General features: G+C 35.9%; 1 protein-coding gene and 1 pseudogene across 4 annotated transcripts in view; both read left to right on the top strand.

Annotated features, from left to right (window-relative positions):
* Positions 1-1,844, top strand: part of LOC105292331 — a 13,775-nt pseudogene extending 11,931 nt beyond the window's left edge.
* ADAMTS3 (ADAM metallopeptidase with thrombospondin type 1 motif 3) overlaps positions 1-20,333 on the top strand; it is a 242,380-nt gene that overhangs the window by 173,277 nt on the left and 48,770 nt on the right. For all 4 annotated transcript variants that reach the window (XM_023530862.1, XM_023530863.1, XM_011360511.2 and 1 more), the window contains one exon: positions 10,574-10,773. In XM_023530862.1, coding sequence (XP_023386630.1) covers positions 10,574-10,773 — 200 coding nt within the window. The remainder of the gene's footprint in view (positions 1-10,573; positions 10,774-20,333) is intronic.

Genomic DNA, 20,333 nt, shown 5'->3' with positions numbered 1-20,333 from the left:
TAATATGTTCCCTCAGCTGGAGAAAAAGGCAGTCATCAATTTTAACTCCAGTGGGCACATTTGTGACAATCAGATTGCTCTAAATAGCAATGACCTCAAAGCATTTCTTGGTAGTTTACCAGATATGAAAATTGTCAAGATGAAGTGTCCTGATGGAGGAGACAATGCAGACAGCAATAATACAGCTCTTAATATGCCAGTTAGCCCTATGAATACTATTGCAGAAGCAGTTATTGAAATAGTTAACAGAGGACAAATTCAGATAACGATTAATGGATTCAGTATTAGCAACAGACTGGCAACTACCTAGATCAACAATAAGGCTACCACTGGAGAGGAAGTTTCCATTCCATTATGTAGCCACACGTTCTCAGTTTGGGTTACCAGAAGATGCCATTGTGTACTGTAAATTAATTTGGTGCTATAAAATTGACCCTTCTACTTTGCCGATGTGGGCAAATATTCTGAAGCATGTTCCTAATAGTGTGCTATGGCTGTTGCATTTTCCAGCAGTAGAAGAACCTAATATTCAACAGTATGAACAAAATGTGGGCCTTCCCCAGAAACATATCATTTTTTTTTTCACCTGTTGCTCCTAAAGAAGAACATGTCAGGAGAGGTCAGATGGCTGATGTCTGGACACTGGACATCAGCCTGGACGCTGTAGTAGGCACCCCCCATGGATGGATGTCCTCTGGGCAGAGACACCCATGGTGACTGTGCCAGGAGAGAGTCTTGCTTCTTGAGTTGTGGCTTCTCAGCTCACTTGTTTAGGTTGTCTTTAGCTTATTGCTAAAAAAACAGATAAGTATATGAAGACATAGCTCTGAAACTGGGAACTGGTCTAGAATACCTGAAGAAAATTCTTAGCATAGTCTGGAAGCAGATACTATCTAGCCCTCTGTTCAACACCAAAAAAATATGCAGTGGAACTAGAATGGCTCTATCTACAGATGTGGCAACAAATTTGATCACATGTTTAAGCCTGTCAAAGTCACTGAGTCAGCCTAAATGAAGACTGTATGTACAGGAGAGTTGTCCCTGTACCGGAGCCTGAACTTTCTGGGGGAAAAGGAACTAGTTAACATACTTTTCACTTATGTATACAGTATCACGATGCAGAGGGGTGACATATAATGATGATAGTACAGCAAGACTTGCTTACTTCCTGCATGATAGGGAGAGACACAAGAGATGGGAAACTGCTGTTCTACATGGAATCACCGTAGAATGTTGCAGCAACGGTAGTGCATAGGTCTGGAAGGCTTGCTCTCACCTGGTCTTCCCTGGGATAGTTAAAGCGGAGGGGAGAGCTAGATTATCCAGCTGTTTTGTGATTCCATGGATTGATTGAGTCTTCTGAATTAATTTTTCTTTATATTTGGAGTATTGGAGCTTTTTAAAATGTTTGGTTTCAGGTGCTTTTATTCATATGAAGTGTGTATGATTCTCTTGAGATAAGGTTTTAAACTAAAATATTGCTCCTTGTTTTAGTTTTTGAACTGTATAGAATTAATAGGGACTTTGCTAGTTTAGTCTTTTTACAGGTTTTATAAACCACTTGAGCCTAGATTAGTCGTTTTAGTGTCTGACCTAATGTTTGGAGTTATCAATGCTTTGTTGGTTTAGATGATGATTTAGAATTTTTTCTGGTCCATTTCCTTCTCTTCCCCTCCCTCTACTTTAAAATTCTCCTGTAACTTAGCTAACAAAGCCAAGTGTTTCTCTAAAACGCATCATCTAGTGCTAAATGAAAATTCTTAGGACTGATTATTAATTATGAAGGGCATAGTTGTGGTACTGTCATTGATGATCGTAATATAGATTTTTTTTTTTGGCCTAGTTTTGACCTATTTCACTAGTATTTTGCCTTTGACTGCCCTTCTATGATGCTTCCAGAAGTGATAGTATGTGATAAGTTTTCTACATTCTTATCTAAGGTTTGTTTTCTTAAAGTCCTGTTCTTCCTATTTCAATCAGCAGAAATTAAATCCCAGGTAAGTATAAGTATTCAAATATTTAATCAGTATATCACAGTTATTGCAAATACATTAAATAACTTTCATCAAAAAAAAATGTTATAGGTAAAAAGCTCTGAAGGACCAACTATATGAGTAATTATTTTTCAGACCTTCTAGGGTATTATATAATAACTATCTTCTGGACTTGGTCTTGAAGTCTATATGGATTCGGCTTCAGTAGTAGCTAACTGTTCTGCTACTTGGTTTTGAGTATAAATTAGACTTTAGTCCTCCTGAGGCTTGAGTTCTTGGCTTTAATTACCAGAGGAATAAAATTATTGAATTTCAACAAAAGATTGAAAGCTTGAGGCTTAAATAGGCCAACATATGAGTATATGTTTTATTTGGTTGTACTGTTCTTATGCTATCCAGTAACAGATAATTTTTTTGTCCACTAGTAGTATTCTAGATTATAATGTCTTTCTAAAGCATTGAGGTAGTGCACCTATTCTGTAGTTGCAGCTGATGCCTGAATAGACCCTAACTGACAAATTACTGATTAATAAGAAGTTGAATTTCTGAAAGGTTCTTACTGTTAACCAAAATCTGAGCAAGGAGTCTCAAATGTAATTGTTAGCCAGAATTACATGTTAATGAACTATTTATCTTTTAACAGTGTAAATCAAGAAATATCAGTTTAGGGATTTCTTAATTTATTTTTTACCTGATTGAAATATCAGTTAAAAGTTGCCAGCATCAGATAAACTGATATTTGAAATTCACCAAACTACTTAATGTGGAATAGGATAATATACTTTCAGTGCCCTCAAGGCTGTGACCTTACAGCCATTTTATGTAACATATCATTTCTCCTATAAGGATACATGTTTTTCCTGACATGAAAAGTAGCTGCTCTGGTTAAAGCTTTGCTTATCATAACAGGCTTTTTTTCCAGCTAATATGTCTGTGGAAGACTTAATTCTGAATAGAGATATAGATATTAATGGAAACAAATTTTTTTTCTATTCTACTCTATCAAAAAAGCAAAACATTTAAGTTGTACTATAGAAATTCAGATATTGTCTTGTGATCTTTAAACAGTGATTTGCTTTAAAAAACAATCAAGAGGAGAGAAATGTTAATTAAAATGCTATTTAATGTGTAGAGTAGTAAAATTTGAAAATTAAAAACTATCTTCTGGAACTAACTTTATGACTTTAGCTGAAAAAGAGCTACAGAAACGAGGAAACAGATTACTAGTAACAAAGCCCATCATTTAAAATGAAATAAAGAGAATAAAATTAATTCGAGAGATTAAACAGAATATATTATCCTTTTCAAAGGACTCTATAGCCTGAGAATAGTTTATTAAAGAAGAGTGGGAAGGAAATGAGGACAATGATGAGACTGTGGAAGCAAAAATATAGATTGGTTTATTAATCATGGTTCTTTTAGTTTCAGTTGTTAGGAACTAAGATCAAATTGTTTTAAGAAAAAGTTTTTAAGAAAAACAGATAAAAAAAATAAGATGGCGATAGTTTATTGACTTGTGAAACTGGAAGACCAGTTTCTGGGGTAGTTGGATTCAGAAGCTCAAAGTCATCATCAGAGCATAAACTATTCTCTCCATTAGTAATCTTCACTTTCCTCTTCTTGCATTAAACATAGAGAAAAAACTTGCCCAATGCTAGCCCCAAGCAGCTGCAGTGTTATATTCTGCTAGTTTCAAGCTTAGGAGAGAACTTCTCTTCCCTAGTAGATACACATAAAATAATCCTAGGTCATAGTTTTGTTGGCATGATTTGGACAATTCTCCCATATATTAACCAATTAGTAGAATCAAAGCAATAGTATATAGTACTTAGCCATGCCTGGGTCAATGCCCAGTGCTATAGCCAAGTGTAGAGGAGGGCAGAATGTAGAAGTGAGGGCGAGAGGGTGTAAATCCATGTAACTGCAGGGACTGCCTGGAGAAAGTTAGTTACCTCATACCTAGAGTTGCTAGATTTAGCAAATAAAGATACAGAATTGTCATTTAAATTTTAATTTTAGATAAATAGTAAATTTTTAGTATTAGATATATCTCAATCAATATTTGAGATACATTAAAAAAATGTTGTTTATCTAACATTTGAATTTAACAGAATACTGTTTTTTTGTCTGACAACTCAGCCCATACCCAAACATTTTAGTGATTTATTCAAGAAATGGTTGGAATAGAACTGAGCAAGCTGTAATGTTGAGAGTCCACTGCTCTGGTAATGAAGGACTGCACCTTTCCACAAACACTTAGAGGCCAAGGACTGCAGAAGTGATCTTAGGCAAACAGATTACAGTGAGATAAATTAAACACAAATGGTATCGTACAAACTGCATTAATGCAAACTAAGATAGAATAAAAGAAACCAGTGGAAGACTGTTAACTAGGGAATGCAGGAAGAGAAGAATCTGAAATGAAAGATTTAGCAATGTGGTTGCCTGTGCAACATCTATTTTCCCCTCCTCTTTTAAGGACATCCTCCTTTATATTTTTAATAGGACCTTAATATTTTTCATAAACCGAAACTTTTCCTAAACACGTGTTTTAGCGGAGGCCAACCTCAGTCACAAAAGTAGATTTCTCGTTGGACTAAGACATTCATGGGTTCTGTTCTTCTTACTTGTGAATGATTTTTACATAGGCATTTGATTCAGTTCTGGCCACTGAAAACTGTAGTTAAGTCTACCAGAGGGCCTCTAGGAAAGATGTTTGCCTACAGCTAAGAAAGACCTGTGTGAAGATACAGTTTGTTGACTTGGCTGTGATGCCGGAATTGGTGCAACCATTTTGGAGTAATCAAAGCAGCTCATTTGAAGACAAAGTTTGCACACGGAGAATGTCAACACATGGAAAGATAGGGAAACTGGACGCTTGATGATTTACTCATTAACCCAGGAATCACTCTACCTCAGGGCCTCTTGAAAGGCAAGCTAATATGCTTAAAATACTTTAAGTAAAATTTTATTTATTTGCAGATAAAAATATTCTGATATATAGGAGATTCTTATTAAAAGTCAGAATGTTCTATGTATTGGACATTTAGGTGAGTTTTCTCTTGTTTGTTTGCTAATCATCAGAAACCCAAAGCATAAAAACATTTTTTTAACTTTAAAGGTAAGAAGTTTTCCTTTAAATAATACTGTGTGGTAGCCCTTAAAATGGTCAGTGAAAACAAAAGCAATACGTGTATTTCAGAATTAGAACTTTTGGAGAAAAGAAATCACGGAAACTCATTAAGAGGTAATGTCTTTTTTTTTTTTAAAAAAAAAAAAGCAAGTTACTTAATGAAACTTCAGAATTGACATCATAAATTGGCCTGAGGATAGTTCTTTGAACTTTCAATATGGAATTTTGCAGTGGATGAAGGACTCAGCTGCTTTTCACAGAAATATTTTATATCTTGGTAGAATGGGCCCCCTATATATATGGAGATGCTATTACTATATCTTTTAGGAATTGATAACAGTATACATTTTTTAAAAGACAATGGAAAAAATCACTACTGAATGACACAGGCAGGTCAACATGATTATTTAAGTTAACTGCTCTCTGCTAGGGGTACACAAAGGGTACGATGTTAACATATGACATTTGCTGCACTTTACACCTATTTTTAGCTCTGATCTTAGGATCTCCACCTACTATTGGAAAATCCAGCTTGTAGTATTCCAGACACTTCATTTTCACCACAGTATTCTTTTCATGAAGAATGCCAAATTTCTACACAGACTCACTCCGTATTTATTGTTACTGCAAAACAGTATGATTCTTCCTTATTTTCTGAAGTGGATGCATTATAAAGAAAACTGCTCTGGGACATTTTAGTAAAGTGAATCTACTTTATCATTCATTCATTAACATGTTAACTTGCATTCCCAAAGGGAGCAGGAGTGCCAGGGGTACCTAGACGACAAAATTAAATATTTTCAGTGTCATATCTATTAGGACTAGTTTCGGTAACATAAAAAACGAAAACCCAAAGATGGCCAAAACACACCAGATATGCTATTCCTCATGTGTAGCAAAGTCTGTTGCTAGACAGCTCAGGGCTGGGATGGCAGGTCAACAGTCATTGCGGGGTCAGATCTCTTCTTCAAAGCCACCCAACCATACTCGGCAGGATGGTTGATTCCAACATCACCTCATAGAACTCCTGATATGTTCATGTTTCCAGGCTGCAGGAAGAAATACTGAATGAAGGAACAAAGGGGCACACCTACCAAGATAAATCACCTTCCTTACGGGAGCCTTCGTGAAAGCCCTTTATACAAACAGTTTAAGCCACCGAGGTCTAAGCAATACTTCTGCTCACATCTCATTGGCTTATCCTTAGTCATGTGTGGTCCTTAGTCACAGGGGAGACTGGGAATGACTTTTATTGGATTTATTGCCTCCTCAAATAAAATCGACATTCTTCTTAGGAAGGAGAGAATAGAATATAGGGTAGATGATTCTCTCCCTGCCTTTATTACAGTATGCTTAAGATTGCATTCCAACCTTAAATGTATGTATATCAGATTCAGAACTTGATCAGAACTTGTAACCTTTCTGATTTAATCTTTGTCTCCTGCCATTTTTCAGACCATAGGAATTTCTTCTGGGGGTGGAGAATGATTTCACCAATCCTACACTGTAAATATAATTAGACATCTATACATGCCATATTCCATCCTGAAAATGTCTCGAGCCCAAGTGTTCACAATCAATCAACAAAACTAATTATAGTCTACTTTATCTATTTGATAAATTCAAAATTCTGATTTAACACTAACAATCCTATATTTAATACTAAAATAGCTATACTTGTTGTGATTGATTGGTTACCTGTGTTTTTGTTATTTCAACAGAAACAGACTTTATAAAAAAATTATTCTTCTTCTGTAAATTTATATATGCAATTGAGAAGCTAGAGGTACACAAAGGGTACGATCAAAACGTTTCCAAAATATTAATTCAGTAATTCCTAATATAAGTTTCAAAAAACTACTTTCTAAAAGTTTGAAAAAGAAAGCTCAATCTTGAAAAATACTGAGCCTCACTTTGCTGGAATGAAGTATGGGGAATGGTAACACCACTGTACCTATTGCAGGGACTTCTTAATTATTTTTTAAAAGACGCTCAGTTTTCCTGCTAATTCTGTTTTATCCATCGCTGTCCACTGTCCAACTCAGCCACTACCATTCAGGTCACCTTGAATGCACTTACGTAGCATGATGCCAACAGGATGCCACCAAAAAGCCATAGTTTGCAATACCCAGTACAAAATGTCACTCAGCTTTTCCTTCTCGAACTTGCCTACTGCCTTCTATGTGATTTCTTCAGTCCTCTTAGCGTCAACGAATTTGATGGGGAGCATTGGACAGGATAGCATGATATTGCCCTTTAATGTTCCTATCCCTATATTTTATAGAGGCGCTTATATAGTAGTGGAATTAGACACAGAGGCATCTAAAATTTTGTCAAAGCTCGTCAGCTTTTAAACTCTGAAATTTTATAAAGGTAGGAACTGTTATTGAAGGGCATGTTCTGGTATACCTTGATTAGATCTGCCTGAACTAGCAATTGTGAAGGCGATTCAAGCCTACATAATTTGTTACTACATTATAAAAATGCAGCTACATTCCGAATATAAAACCTGTACAACTATGTGGTTGCCAGGGTTACACCAAGTAGTTCTTTCCCTTCTCAGGGCCCCCCACATGTGTGGGTGCTTAATAAGTGTGTATTGAGTGAAGATCAGTGCCATCTGTAAGGTCTTTCCAATTTGTATTAGGTTTTTAATCTACTAAACAAGCTCGTTGCATAGGATTTAATCCTAATTTTATATTCAAAGTAAACATTCTGGATACTTCTCTCCTCATATCTACTTTGACCTCTGCAGGAGATATTGTTACCTCATTCTTTCTAAAAGTGTCAACAGTTTAGATGTTCCTTCACTAATTCCAGATTTTTTTCTCACCTCTGTTTGAAAAGAACTGTAACAGATTTGTGGTACATAAAATAATATAGAAAGCTTTAAAAAATGACAGCTTCTCTTAATGAGAAATCACGATCATCATCACATCATTATTATAGTAGTAGCAGTAAAAATATAGTATTTGTTGAGCATTTAAATCTAAGCACTGCGTACAGTGTTTTTACAGTCATTATCCTATCATCTCAGCAAGTCTGAAAAGTAGGTGTTGTTATCCTGTTTTACAGATGAGGAAACTGACAGGGATTAGGCATCTTAAATAAAATCACACTGCTAGGATGTGACACTTCCAGGATTTGAAGTCAGGTATGTCTGATTGCAAAGCCTGTGCTATTAATCATTTCACTATTACATTATAAAGTAGGCATACTGAGAAAAATTCATGACGAATGAAGTTATTTCACAGCCTCAGAACTGTCTATAATTAATAGAGACTTATAGAGATAAAAAGTGCCAGAAGTAATTCCACTTGTTTTGTTTTGTTTTTGAATGTTTGACATTGTCCACTTTAGGAATCATAGAAAAAAACATTGTACAGTAGAGGAGAAAATGGGGATAGAGTATTCTTGATTAAATGATGGCAGTGGTTGAAAGAAAAAGGCTTCCTTCTTCCTTCCTAGGTTCCATGCAATGAAAAAGAGATTCTCTTCTCTCTCCAGAAAACTGCCTATTTAAGGAGAGATGGAAAGGCCCAACCAAAGGTGTGTTCGAGCAGAATGAACTGTCTTTCTGAAATAAGTATTCAACCTTCTTCATTCATGCATCAGACTTAATGATATGATGACATTAGTAGCATATTTCCATTGGAAGCTGCTGCTGACAGTTCTGCCAAAAAGAGCCATATTTAGAACTGAGAGTTCATGTATGAATTTCCTATTTGTATAGTAGGTATCACAGCCTTTCAAATTCTCAAGTGTGTGAAAAGACTTGAGATTGAATAGTAAAGCTGTTTGCAGGTGTAGTCTCTTGCCTTCATTGTGGGTGTACAACTCTTAAAAACAACTTTTGAGGAAAGCTTTCCATTTAATGTGGATAGTGGTGAGAGTTATTTATGTGTTGTGGAGCCAATGTGATTCCCTGATGAGGAGAAAATTCCCAGCTAATGATCTAATAGTTGGGCTTGGGTCAAAGTGAATTACAGTATAGCTTTCAAACCTGAGTAGTCACATTCAGAGCTAATGCCCATGCTCGCAAGGGAGGGTGCTGGTGCTTCTATATATATTTTTTTAAGTGAAAAGGGCGTGAATGGGATCTTACTTCCACTACTTCTAAGTCCATGTGGCTAGGGCTTGGTCATCAATCTTTCTGGCTAAGAGACACCTTTTTCCCCTCCCAACTTTACTAAAACCACAAAGGTGGAGAGGAAAACTCCTATTCATTAATGTCAGACACTGATTCAAATAGCTACAGGCCCTAGTGCATCATTAAATAAACCTTCATATAAAACATGAGCTGGACATGGTTCTCTCAAAAGTGTTTTTAGATATGTGGTTGTTTTACACATCAAGGCAGTTTGTAAAATAAATTTTTTTCCAGGTTTTATATATTTGAAATGGAAATGAATATACTTTCATCTTTATACCAAAACTTTTGCATAGCTTTTACTTTAGTATCCAAATGATAGATTTTATTTTTCAATTCACCAAAAATATTTTCTTTACTGAAAACGTGGTAATCTGAAGACAAATAATCTAGAAAAGTAGAACCTAAGAATACCTCTCTTTCTCTCCAGATAGATACATAGAACTATATATACATATATTTATTTATTTGTGTGTATATATGTATATCTGTGTGTGAGTATGTATGTGTAATTCCACTTGGAAAGTAAAAAAAAAAAAATACTTCAACTGCATAAAATAAAAATGATTTATACTTTTATTTTTCTTCAGATATAGGTAAAGTTCTGACTTTCTTACTTTGGCTTCGTATACATTTACCTAGATGGCAATTGAAATGACCTGCTCTCCAAATGATGGCCCGCGCAAGTGTGTATACCTATAGTGTTACTTGCAGCGTTCACTAGAAAACCATACTCAAAAGAAATGGAGTAATGTATACTGACCAATAATTATACCACTAGATGCTGTTGTTTTGCTCTGCTATGACTTTTAAATTCAGACTACTGGAAAATGGAGAGATTTAAGTTTATGTGATACAAATTCTACACTCTATAATTATAGTTACTTAAATTACCCACTGTCAACTTATCAACACATGACTTTTTAATTTATAATTACCACTTATTTAATAACTACTTAGCACATGTTCTGTACCAACACTTCCTTTGTTTTGCACTGGGGACATAGATACAGAAAACTAAACTACTCTTATCCTCATGGAGCATTCATGTGTGGCGACATTGCTTTCTGTGCAGTAGAATTATGTCCTCACTGTTGCTATTCTATGTTGAATTTATAGGAGGTCTGTCTGTTCATATGGATGTGCACATTACTTAAGGAATAAGCTGAAAATCAGTGTCTCAGTGATTATGGATTATAATGATAGGCCCCCTAGAAGATTTTGTTTTGTTAAAATGTTATTAGAGGGTCCTTTGGGGGAAACTGAAATGCCTGAGTTTTCTTTGTGTCTTAATAGAGTCGGATCTGGGAGGCCTCGATGACCTAGGTACCGTTTACAGCAGCATTGACCGGCAGCTGAATGAAACAGTGAGGCTCCGCAGGCACGCAGGAGACAATGATTACAACATCGAGGTGCTGCTGGGAGTGGATGACTCTGTGGTCCGTTTCCATGGCAAAGAGCATGTCCAAAACTACCTGCTCACCCTGATGAACATTGTGAGTAGTGACACCTTTCTGAGCTTTCTTGACCTTTTAATTCACTTCTCCTGTTTTATTAGCGTCTTTCGGAAACCTGTGTGAAGACTTCTGGGAATGTGCCCATATCCAAAATGCGTGCATAGTGCATTAAATGCAAACAGGGATCTACTTGAGTATTTAGCTTACAAGGATGAAAAAATAAAGGAAGCATGAAGCACACATTTCTTCTAGTTGATCAAGTAGTTTTCCATTGTCATCAAAGGGAAATCATAAATTTAAGAAGTCATAATAGGATCGAACTATAACATGAATTATGATTTTTGTTATGTTCTGGGGATAATCAGAACTCTCAGCACTTAGGATGCCACCCTTGATGTAGACCACAAAGGATGAAATAGTTCTTTTAGCATCATTTTGTATTCCAGGATAATAAAGAATGACTTAGGCTTTATAACTCTGGATTCTCGTTGGTAGAGCTTTTGAATAAGAGTAATATTTTTCAATATTATATGATGAAGATAATATATTTACAAAGCACAGTCAACTCTAGTCACAGTGCTATAATACAGTCATAAAAGGCTCTTTAAATTTGTCCTTTATTTCTTTTTCATGAACCTTAATCATATCCAGAAGAAATTTATTCAACATCCTCAAACTGGTACTTTTTTCCTTGTGAATCGGCAGAAAGCAATTGAAGAGAAATACTACATAAACCATCTACTTTTAAAAGATAACTGAGATGTGCACTCTATATATTTTATCTCTTAGAGTTATGAAATAAATATTATATTGATCTATCAAATGTATTCCTTAAGACCGTTCTTTCTCTCTTAGCCTTTGACTATTGATATAATTTCTTCGGGCATCTAGGTTGTTTACCTTCTTTTTTCCATGCTTAAGATTAGATTTCAAATAATTATACTGGAGAAGAAGAATTATTAATTTACTAATCATGATTTTATTTATTCTAATATTTAAGCCTATATGTTAAATATACTTTTGTTCATTAAGATGTCAATTTATAAAATTCTGCATATTCCATGTCTCTGTGAAATGGAAAATGAGTATAGAAATTCAAAATCATTTTTAATTGTTTATTGGCACTAATTCCTGTTATGAAGACTGATTAACACACAGAAAACAAATTTTTAGCCTTGACAATAGATGTGTATAAAACTTCATCATTGTGAATTAAATGAATGCCTTCAACTATTAACTATTAACTTTTTATATGACCTGCTAGTCTTGTAACTTCAGGAATGTCGCTTTGCCTTTCTGTGCCTGCTTTAGTCTTCCCATCTGTATAATGAAAACAATAATAGGATTTACCTCACTAGGGATGTTGAGGATTGAATGAGTAAGTGCAAGTCATGTACTTTATACAGTGCTGTATATACATGTGGAAGTATTCAATCATGTTTTAGAGTTCTACATGAAATTTACTTTCAAAATTACCTAAAAATTAAAAATTCCTATGGAGATGCTATTTTCATTTGTGCCATTTATTCTGCCCCTGGGCTACTGTCTCCTACCACTAGCAAGGGAAGTCAATCATTATAGACTTCCTAGGCCCCCAGCTGGTGCTCAGACTATAGAAAGTTCTCGGAGTAAGGCAGCAGAGATTTGATATGGTCCTGTTCCTCACAGAACTTATAATTCAGTCTAGGAGAAAAAAGAAATATAAGGGAAAAATTTAAAGGTTAAACAATAAAAGGCATTCTCTTATTAAGACTTAGGTGCTCTATTATAAATTCTATAAGACTTTAGAGAAGAAAATGTGATAATAGCCTTTCCAGTTGTAAAGTGTTGAGAATATTAAATTGGGACTTAGAAGGCAGAGGCTTTAGTTCAAGCTCTATTAACTGGTTGGCTCTTTGAAATTATACAAATCATGTTTGTTCCTGGGGTTTAGTTTTTATATTTATAAAATTGACAGGTTCGACAAGGTGTTCATCCTGCAATTAATCAGAAAGTTGGGAGTTAAACTGGGACTTTAGGAATTTGTTTATCTGTTGTTTATACCACTTAGGTTTGTTTGGTTTTTTTTGTTTGTTTTTTTAAGGGCACATGAAAATATAAAGGATTCTATTGACAAAAATAGAAGTAGGTATAGTGTATTCACCAGACAGTGAGTTTAGGTGTTAAAAAATAAACAAAAGGATACATTTTATGTTTTATAACCATTGAAAGAAGGTTTGTTTTCAAGTCCATTAAAAAGTTTAGATAATTGGTTGAGCTTCTGTCTCAAATACCAGAAATTATTCTAAAGTTAATAGAGTATCAGAGAATGGAACTGTAGAAAATAAAATGATTTCTAAAACTTAATAATTTTATTTCGTTAAAGTAATCCATGTAGGTAGGGATTTTGAGGAGATATTAATAACTCTCTTTCCCTTCCCTTCCTAAGTTCATAACCATCTGAAAGACAGACATGGCAAATAGACAGATGGAGAATAAATAGTCTTATTATTGATAAGAGCTGAATTGCACATGACTTAAGTATATAGCCACAAAAATTTTCCTCATTTTAAATAACTGATTTTCATCTGAGGCAGTTTGTCCCAGCCCATAAGGACATTTGGCAATGTTTGAGACATTTTTGGTTAGAGCTGGGAGGAGGTGCCACAGCCACTACTGGGAGAGGCCAGAGATGCTACTAAACATCCTACAACCCAAGGACAGCTCGACACAACAAAGAATTATGAATTTATCCACTCTAAAATGTCAGTGGTGCTAAGGTTTAAAAACTTGTTCTAAATTAGACAATCTTACTTAACAACCCCATCCCTCTCCAACTGGATAAATTTAGGTTTTCCATGTAGAACAGGCAAAGAGCTCTTAAGCCTGAAAGATGGACTGAATCCCTTCCTCTATTCCCTGCCCCCCATTGCCCTATTGTAGACTATTATATCCAAAGCACTGAGATGAGTGTGCTTGTTACCCTATCTCAAATTTATCAGTTAAATAAGAGTTGGGGACATGAAGAAAACCAACATTGATGTTCTAATGAAACTGCCTCATGGAAATTTCAAGCCAAAAAATTGTTTGTTTGTTTTTTTCCTTAACATTTGAATAATTATTATCTTCTATGCTTCCAATGCATTATGACTTCCCATGGTTATCTAAAATCATGGCTCATCAAACTCAAGCCCTTTACAAACTTAGAGGCTTTCTTTACATGTCACATAGGTTCAGACAGAAACTATAGAGGAAAATTGACAACAAAACATCTATCTCCTTGTATTGATTTGGAGAGAAACATGTCCTCATGGTAGAGAAAAGACCATGGTTTCCTTTCATCTCATTTGGCACCTTTACCTTAGTTGACTAGTCAGCAAATATGTTCTTCCTTTAGTTTACCTGGTAGTCAGTTTAGTTTCCCTAAAAAAACCCAAATGATATATATTGCACAGTTCCTGAATTAAGGGAGTACTTTTAGGTCTAAGTGATTCTGCTCCATGGTTGTCTCTTAAATTAAACTTATCTTTTTTTAAAGGGTAACTTGTATTTCTTATTTCACATTTTCTTATTATAAAAAGCATTCTTAAATTATTAAATGTTGAACATCTGTCTAACGAAAAGACAGATAAATAAACAAATGTCTATAAGTGACATAGAGGTAGATTGTGAACAATCTTGGGAGGCAGATATGTTGGACTCCAAACAAGAGAATATAAATGTCAAATGAAGACTTTTAATCAGCTTAACGTTGTAATGAAAACAGTGTTTAAGAAGTAAGTTAGCATTTATTGAGCATCATATATTTTTAAGTATATTGCAAGATGGGAATTATTACCATTTTTCTAAGGGGAAAAAAGGCTTAAAAATGTTAATAAAATTGAGGTACATTTTAAAAATTATTTGAATTTTGTAAAACAGTCTCAAATAATGATAATGTGGTGACGATGATCATTAAAAGAAGATTGGGTGGAGCTTCCCTGTTGGTGAACACATTAAAATTCTGGGAAGGTGGCGCCTGAAAAGGGCACGTAAGCTCGGCACCTCTCCCCTCATACAGTGCTCCACTCGCCTCTTCCATTTGGCTGTTTCTGAGTCATGTCCTTCATTTAAAATTTAGTAGATGTGTAGAAGGCAGGAACCTATATTGCAAAGGCAGGATAGTTTGGGGTTCAAGCCTGCCCCCAGCTTCTACAAGTTGAGAGGCCTTGTACAAGTAGCCATTTCTCATCACCTCAGTTTCCTCACCAGTAAGATGAGGGGTAGCAGTCCTGTGCTCACAGGAGAGTTCTAAAGAAGAAAGGAATTTGTAAATATTAACATGCCTGGGACTGAGAGAGTGCTTAGCAGATGGGCAGTTTACATTTGCTCTAAAGGAATTCAAAGCTGTTCCCACCGTTTGTTCTTTCCCCCAAGTCAACTAGAGAGGGAAATGGGAGGCTCACAATGTGATGTAAAGGAAGATACGTATTTTCAAGTATCTACCATGAATCAGACACAGGCAGAGGGCTTTCTCAAATCAGAAAAGCAAATTTATGGGAGATCTAAACAAGGAGTGCAGCCTCCCATCCCCCTTTGAGGAACCTGATTTTCTCAGACTCTCAGAGCAGAAAACATCAAAGTGTCTGTCAAGGTGATGGATGGAGCCTGGGATGGAGCCTTACCTCAGTCCCCAATCTCATGAATCCCCTTGCCTTCTGTCACTGACAAGCCTGGAGCAAAATCAGGGGAAAAGGGTGCAAACCCCTCTGAGCTAGTTTCATTTTCAAGAATAACTGGGAGTGGGAGACAGACCCAAAGTTCTCCTGTCTTCCTTGGACCATTCTATCCTACAAAGCAAAAGCCACGGCCGAGGGAGGTACAACAAAGCCTGTGGCCTCCAGGGCACAAAGACCATTTGCATGGGGAGGAGGGTAGAAGAAAAACCTCTACCCCAGCATTAAGGGCCCAAATGGCCTTAGGGGAAAGCTGACATGTCCTGAAAATACTCAAGCAGCTCTGTAGAAAGGCTCATGTGAAGAAAAATTGAGGCCTTTCAGCCAATAGCCAGCATCACCTTGCTAGCTGTGTAAGCTACCTTAGTAGAATCCTTTGTAGCCAAGATTTATTTTAGACTGCAATAAAGAATAAAAAGCATTTACTTGAGCAAAAGGAGCTGCAGCCTGGGAGACAGAGATTTAGATCGCAGCCCAAATTGTGTCCCACTGACATAAAAGAGAGGCTGCCTTTTATAATGAATGTTCCTCACAACGTTCCCAATTAGGTCTGTTTTGTATAAACGAGGTATGCAAATTATGCAGTTCAGATTGGACAGGGCAGGTCTTAGACTGTCGGTAGAAAGATGAAACCAGGGTTTTCCTGCAGGGGCTGACTCAGAGCGGGTAAACAAGTGGGGCAGAATACTGGAAGCTGAGATGTTGCTCCATTCCCAGTGTACAGAGTATGTGGGGAGATCCTATCAGCAAATGGCCCGCTAGACTCTTAGTATTTATAAAATTTGGGCCAATAGTTGACCACGGGGAGTCCATCTCAGCAGATAAAGTCCTTCTCAGGGTTCACAGCAATGAAATCTTTCTTCTGCAGGTCGTACTTAGTATCTTTCTGCGCTAGTCAAGCCTTCAGTTGAATAGCCCCAGCTGACGTCTGCCTTCTACTCTATGAGACATACCAAGCTAGAATCACCCAGACAAGTCGCTCCCAAATTCTTCACCCACAGAAACTGTGAGAAAGGATAAATTATTAATGTCGCCTTAAACATGGAGGAGGAGAAGAAAGAGGAGAAACTTGTTTAGAAAAATTCAAATAGTGTTTAATTTTAACTTAGGTTAATCATAGTTTAAGTGTAATCAAGAAAAAAACACTTAAAATACAATATGTTGTATGTCAAGAGTAATGCTTTATTTATTTGCTATTTTAAATTAGCCATGCTGATTGGCTGTCTTTTTAGCACAAATATATTTAACCTATTTCAGGGCTGTATTGCCTAATGACAGTGACGGCTGTGCATATGAATGTGGTAAAATTTTATAGGTTATTTGCTGTGCAAATCTGGAGTTTTGGACACAGGAAAGGCTACTCACTAAGTAAGCACTTTTCTCTGGGAGTTCAAGGGTTAAATGAATAAGTCTGAATAGGTCCCTAGATGATTTTGCTATGACTCCTAAAAGGGTAGGGACACCCTACCCATCCCCCAGCTCTCTTTATGAATTAGCGAAGGAGTGAATACTCACTTGCCTTGTATCTCCTTTTATTTTTAATTTTCTCTTGACATTTCTTGAAATTTCTCCAACCTTTATCTATAATGAAGAAGTAACCAGATATGAATATATTCTAAAACCTGACTATTTTCCATTCTTAGATTCTTAGATTGCTCATTCTCGACATGTTTCAAATAAGAGATATATATGTTAAGTCTTTGCTGCGATCTTATATCCCATCTTGTTATATTAAGAAATGTTTTGTTTTACTAGTTTAAAATACAGCTGACCTGCTAGGAAAGTGGCACGTCTCATTCTGAAATATCCATCCAGGCCAACTATGGGCAAGGCCAATTTAGGCATAAGGGGTATCCCAATGAACACAATAGAAAATTTTCTACCCTCTTGGAGCTTGGGAGAGGGGACTGGTAATACAATTACAAAATAAATTGTAATTGTAGGTAGTAATAACTGCCAAGAAGAAAAATAGATGAGTAAAGCGCTATTGTCAAGAAGAGAGGTGGGGGACTATCTTGGTAGGAAGTTAGGAAAAGCATTTCTGAGATACTGTGTAAGCAGAGATGTAGAAATTCTGTGAGGAAGAGCACCAGGCAAGGAACTGGGGAAAGAGTGATCTAGTCTGATGGATCATAAACTACAAAAGTCTTGAGTCAAGAAAGAGCTACTGAGTCAGGAGTATTGTTTTTAAGCCCAATGAGTAATTTTGATGAACTCCCCTAGTTAAAAATCACTAGTGGAACACTAAAGGACAAGAGCTGAGAAAAGAGAATGGGAGTAAGTTTTGAAAATAAAGAAATAGAAATGAAATTTCTTAGAGTAAAAACTATAAGTAATTAGACTATTCTGGAAATTTCTTCAACAATTTTTCTTTGTATTTTGATATTCAAACCATGTTAGCAGAAGTTTGCTATTAGATTGTTATTGGAGCTTAGATGTCTGTGTTGTGTGATTCTGTTGTTTGGTCCTTGGTTCCCCAGTGAAAGATTTGCATGGAGGTCCGACTCTTGAAGAAAGAGAGAGCAAGCAGAGAAGTAGCAAGTAGAAGCGATTTATTGTGTAAGCCGAGTGCACTTGGGAGAAAGTCCAAACGGGGAGCTCAACAGAGAATTGAGTACCCTGAGAAGCTGGGGTCAGGGATATAAGGGCAGGGGGGTTTCTTTGTTTTCCTTCTGTCCCTCTCACCTCAAATGACATGAATTCCCTGTGCCTCCCTCTGAACCTTCCCACTCCTAGCCCTGGAAAATGAGGGAGTCACCCGAAGCTGTCAGATATCTTATTTTTCTATTTAACGTTTGCCCATGGGAAAATGAGGGAGTCACTTGAAGCTATGGGATATCTTATTCGGTACATTTTACTGCTAAACCAGTCTTTAACCCTTCATTGTCCTTCTCCCTCCGGCTAATATCTACCTACCTACCTACCCAATCAATGTGAGCTGCTGTGAAGGTTAGCTTACTGAACTCTGAGCATTCTAGGCAGGTAACAGCTTTTTCCCATTCTGAGTATAGTTGGATTTTTTGTTTGTTTTGTCTTTTGTTAATTACTACTTCATGAGTTTTCTTACCCTTAGACTGTCTCTTTTCTTTGGAATATCTTAGCTGCTGCAGGGGAAAATATGGACCTTGCTAAGAGGAAAACCAATGAAATGTAAAGGATAGGTGCCAGTTCTCATTCTCCCTTGATCTATGATCGAAAAGAATAGCTCCTGGCAATATTATGAAGGTAAAAGGAGGAAATATTGTAAAGAGTTTTAGGATAGTCTTGATTTATAATGATAAAAAGCGGAAGGTCACTAATGATCAAAAACAAAAGAAAGTAGAATTTCAAAGGATAATTCCATCATAAGAAATTTTCAACTTTTAAGTGTAATGTCCTATAATGCAAATAGGATTCATGAAGTTTCTTTTCAAGAAATCAGTTTAGGGAGATTAATTACAATAGAAGTCTTTGTTTTCTAATGTTTGACTTTTCAGCCATTTTCTCTCTTTGTTTCAGGTAATTTAGGTAAAAGTTACCATTTATGTGTCCTAACAGAGGATCACACCTGAGAATTTAAGAACATTAAAGGTGGTCCTCTCTAACATTCTCCTTTTTGAAGATACAGGGATTGAAGGCTAATGTTAGGTTACTTACCTAGTGTCAGATACTTGATTAATGCAAGGCCAGACTGATTTTGTCTGTTATCCCCATTTTAACTTCACTTTAACATTTATGTTAATAATCATTAGTACACAATTTTCAAAAATATATCTAAAGGAGACTTTATGATGTGAACTAAAAAATATATATGTGCTCATTAATGCTTTGGATTGACTACTCAAAAGAGTAAGCTATAATGGAAACAAATTTGTAATATCATATTAACTTGCATGAATAAAGAATATGCTGCTGACCTTTTCTTTTTTAATTTTCTGACCTGCTCCATAATTATCAACTCAAACCTGAAAACTCTAATTAGTCAAAATAATATTTAGTAGTCAAATGTATGTGTAGTAGATAAGAACAAGGATTTTTAGAGTGTGGATTTATTGATGAATTTGAGGAAAAGCAAGAAGAATGTATTTGTGTCCAAAATAGTGCATACCATTAGAGAAATTCAAAGCTCACTTGACACTATCCCAGATTAAGAACCCTAATGTACAGCCAACTTAACTTAAAGTGGCTCCTAATAGCCAAATCTGAGATAATATGAGAAAAAATAAATAATAGTAAGGGATTATAATACATGCAATAAAAGAAATACTTCTGAGTTCATACTTATATAAATAGTTGACTATGTAGGTAAGTGGGGGACAGTTCTTCCTTATAGTAGAATTCCAGTTAATAAATGTAGCAGGAATGATAGATGTAGAAAATTGCTAATTGACAAAACTAAAGCAATAATTGTTGCAGGCAAGCATCAGTGAATGACAAAATTTGTGAATGAAAATATAATAAGTAGGATATATACATAGTCTAAAAGTATTTCCCCACAAAGGATTTATTAATCACAAAGGGAAAATTAGTAACTTTACACTGGTAAAAAGTGGCAGATAGCACCTTAACCATGGGGTCAGGTCATAGGAGGAGCTTGAATTCAGTTTTAAGTGGATTAAAGAAAAGCCATTGAAGGCCTTTTTCTGTGTTGTAAGAAATAGATTGGAGAGGTTTAAGAACAATGAAGACAGACAAACAGAAAATTAATTGTAGATGTTTAGGGAAGAGACGATGGTGATTACAATAACAAGGGAGTATTTATGGTAGAATCAATAGAATTTGCCAGTGCATAAAGAGCGGGAGCTGAGGGAATGGGACGAATCCACTGTGATTTATACTTTTCTGGCTTGAATAGTGATGGATGATGGTGCCATTTATGGACATGGTGTGATCTATGAAAAAACAAAACAGACTGTGTGGAATGAA

This window comes from Pteropus vampyrus, unplaced genomic scaffold, assembly GCF_000151845.1.
Source record: "Pteropus vampyrus isolate Shadow unplaced genomic scaffold, Pvam_2.0 Scaffold56, whole genome shotgun sequence".
NCBI classification, from domain to species: domain Eukaryota; kingdom Metazoa; phylum Chordata; class Mammalia; order Chiroptera; family Pteropodidae; genus Pteropus; species Pteropus vampyrus.
The sequence above is the reverse complement of the archived record's forward strand: the minus strand, read 5'-3'. Positions and strand labels throughout refer to the sequence as shown.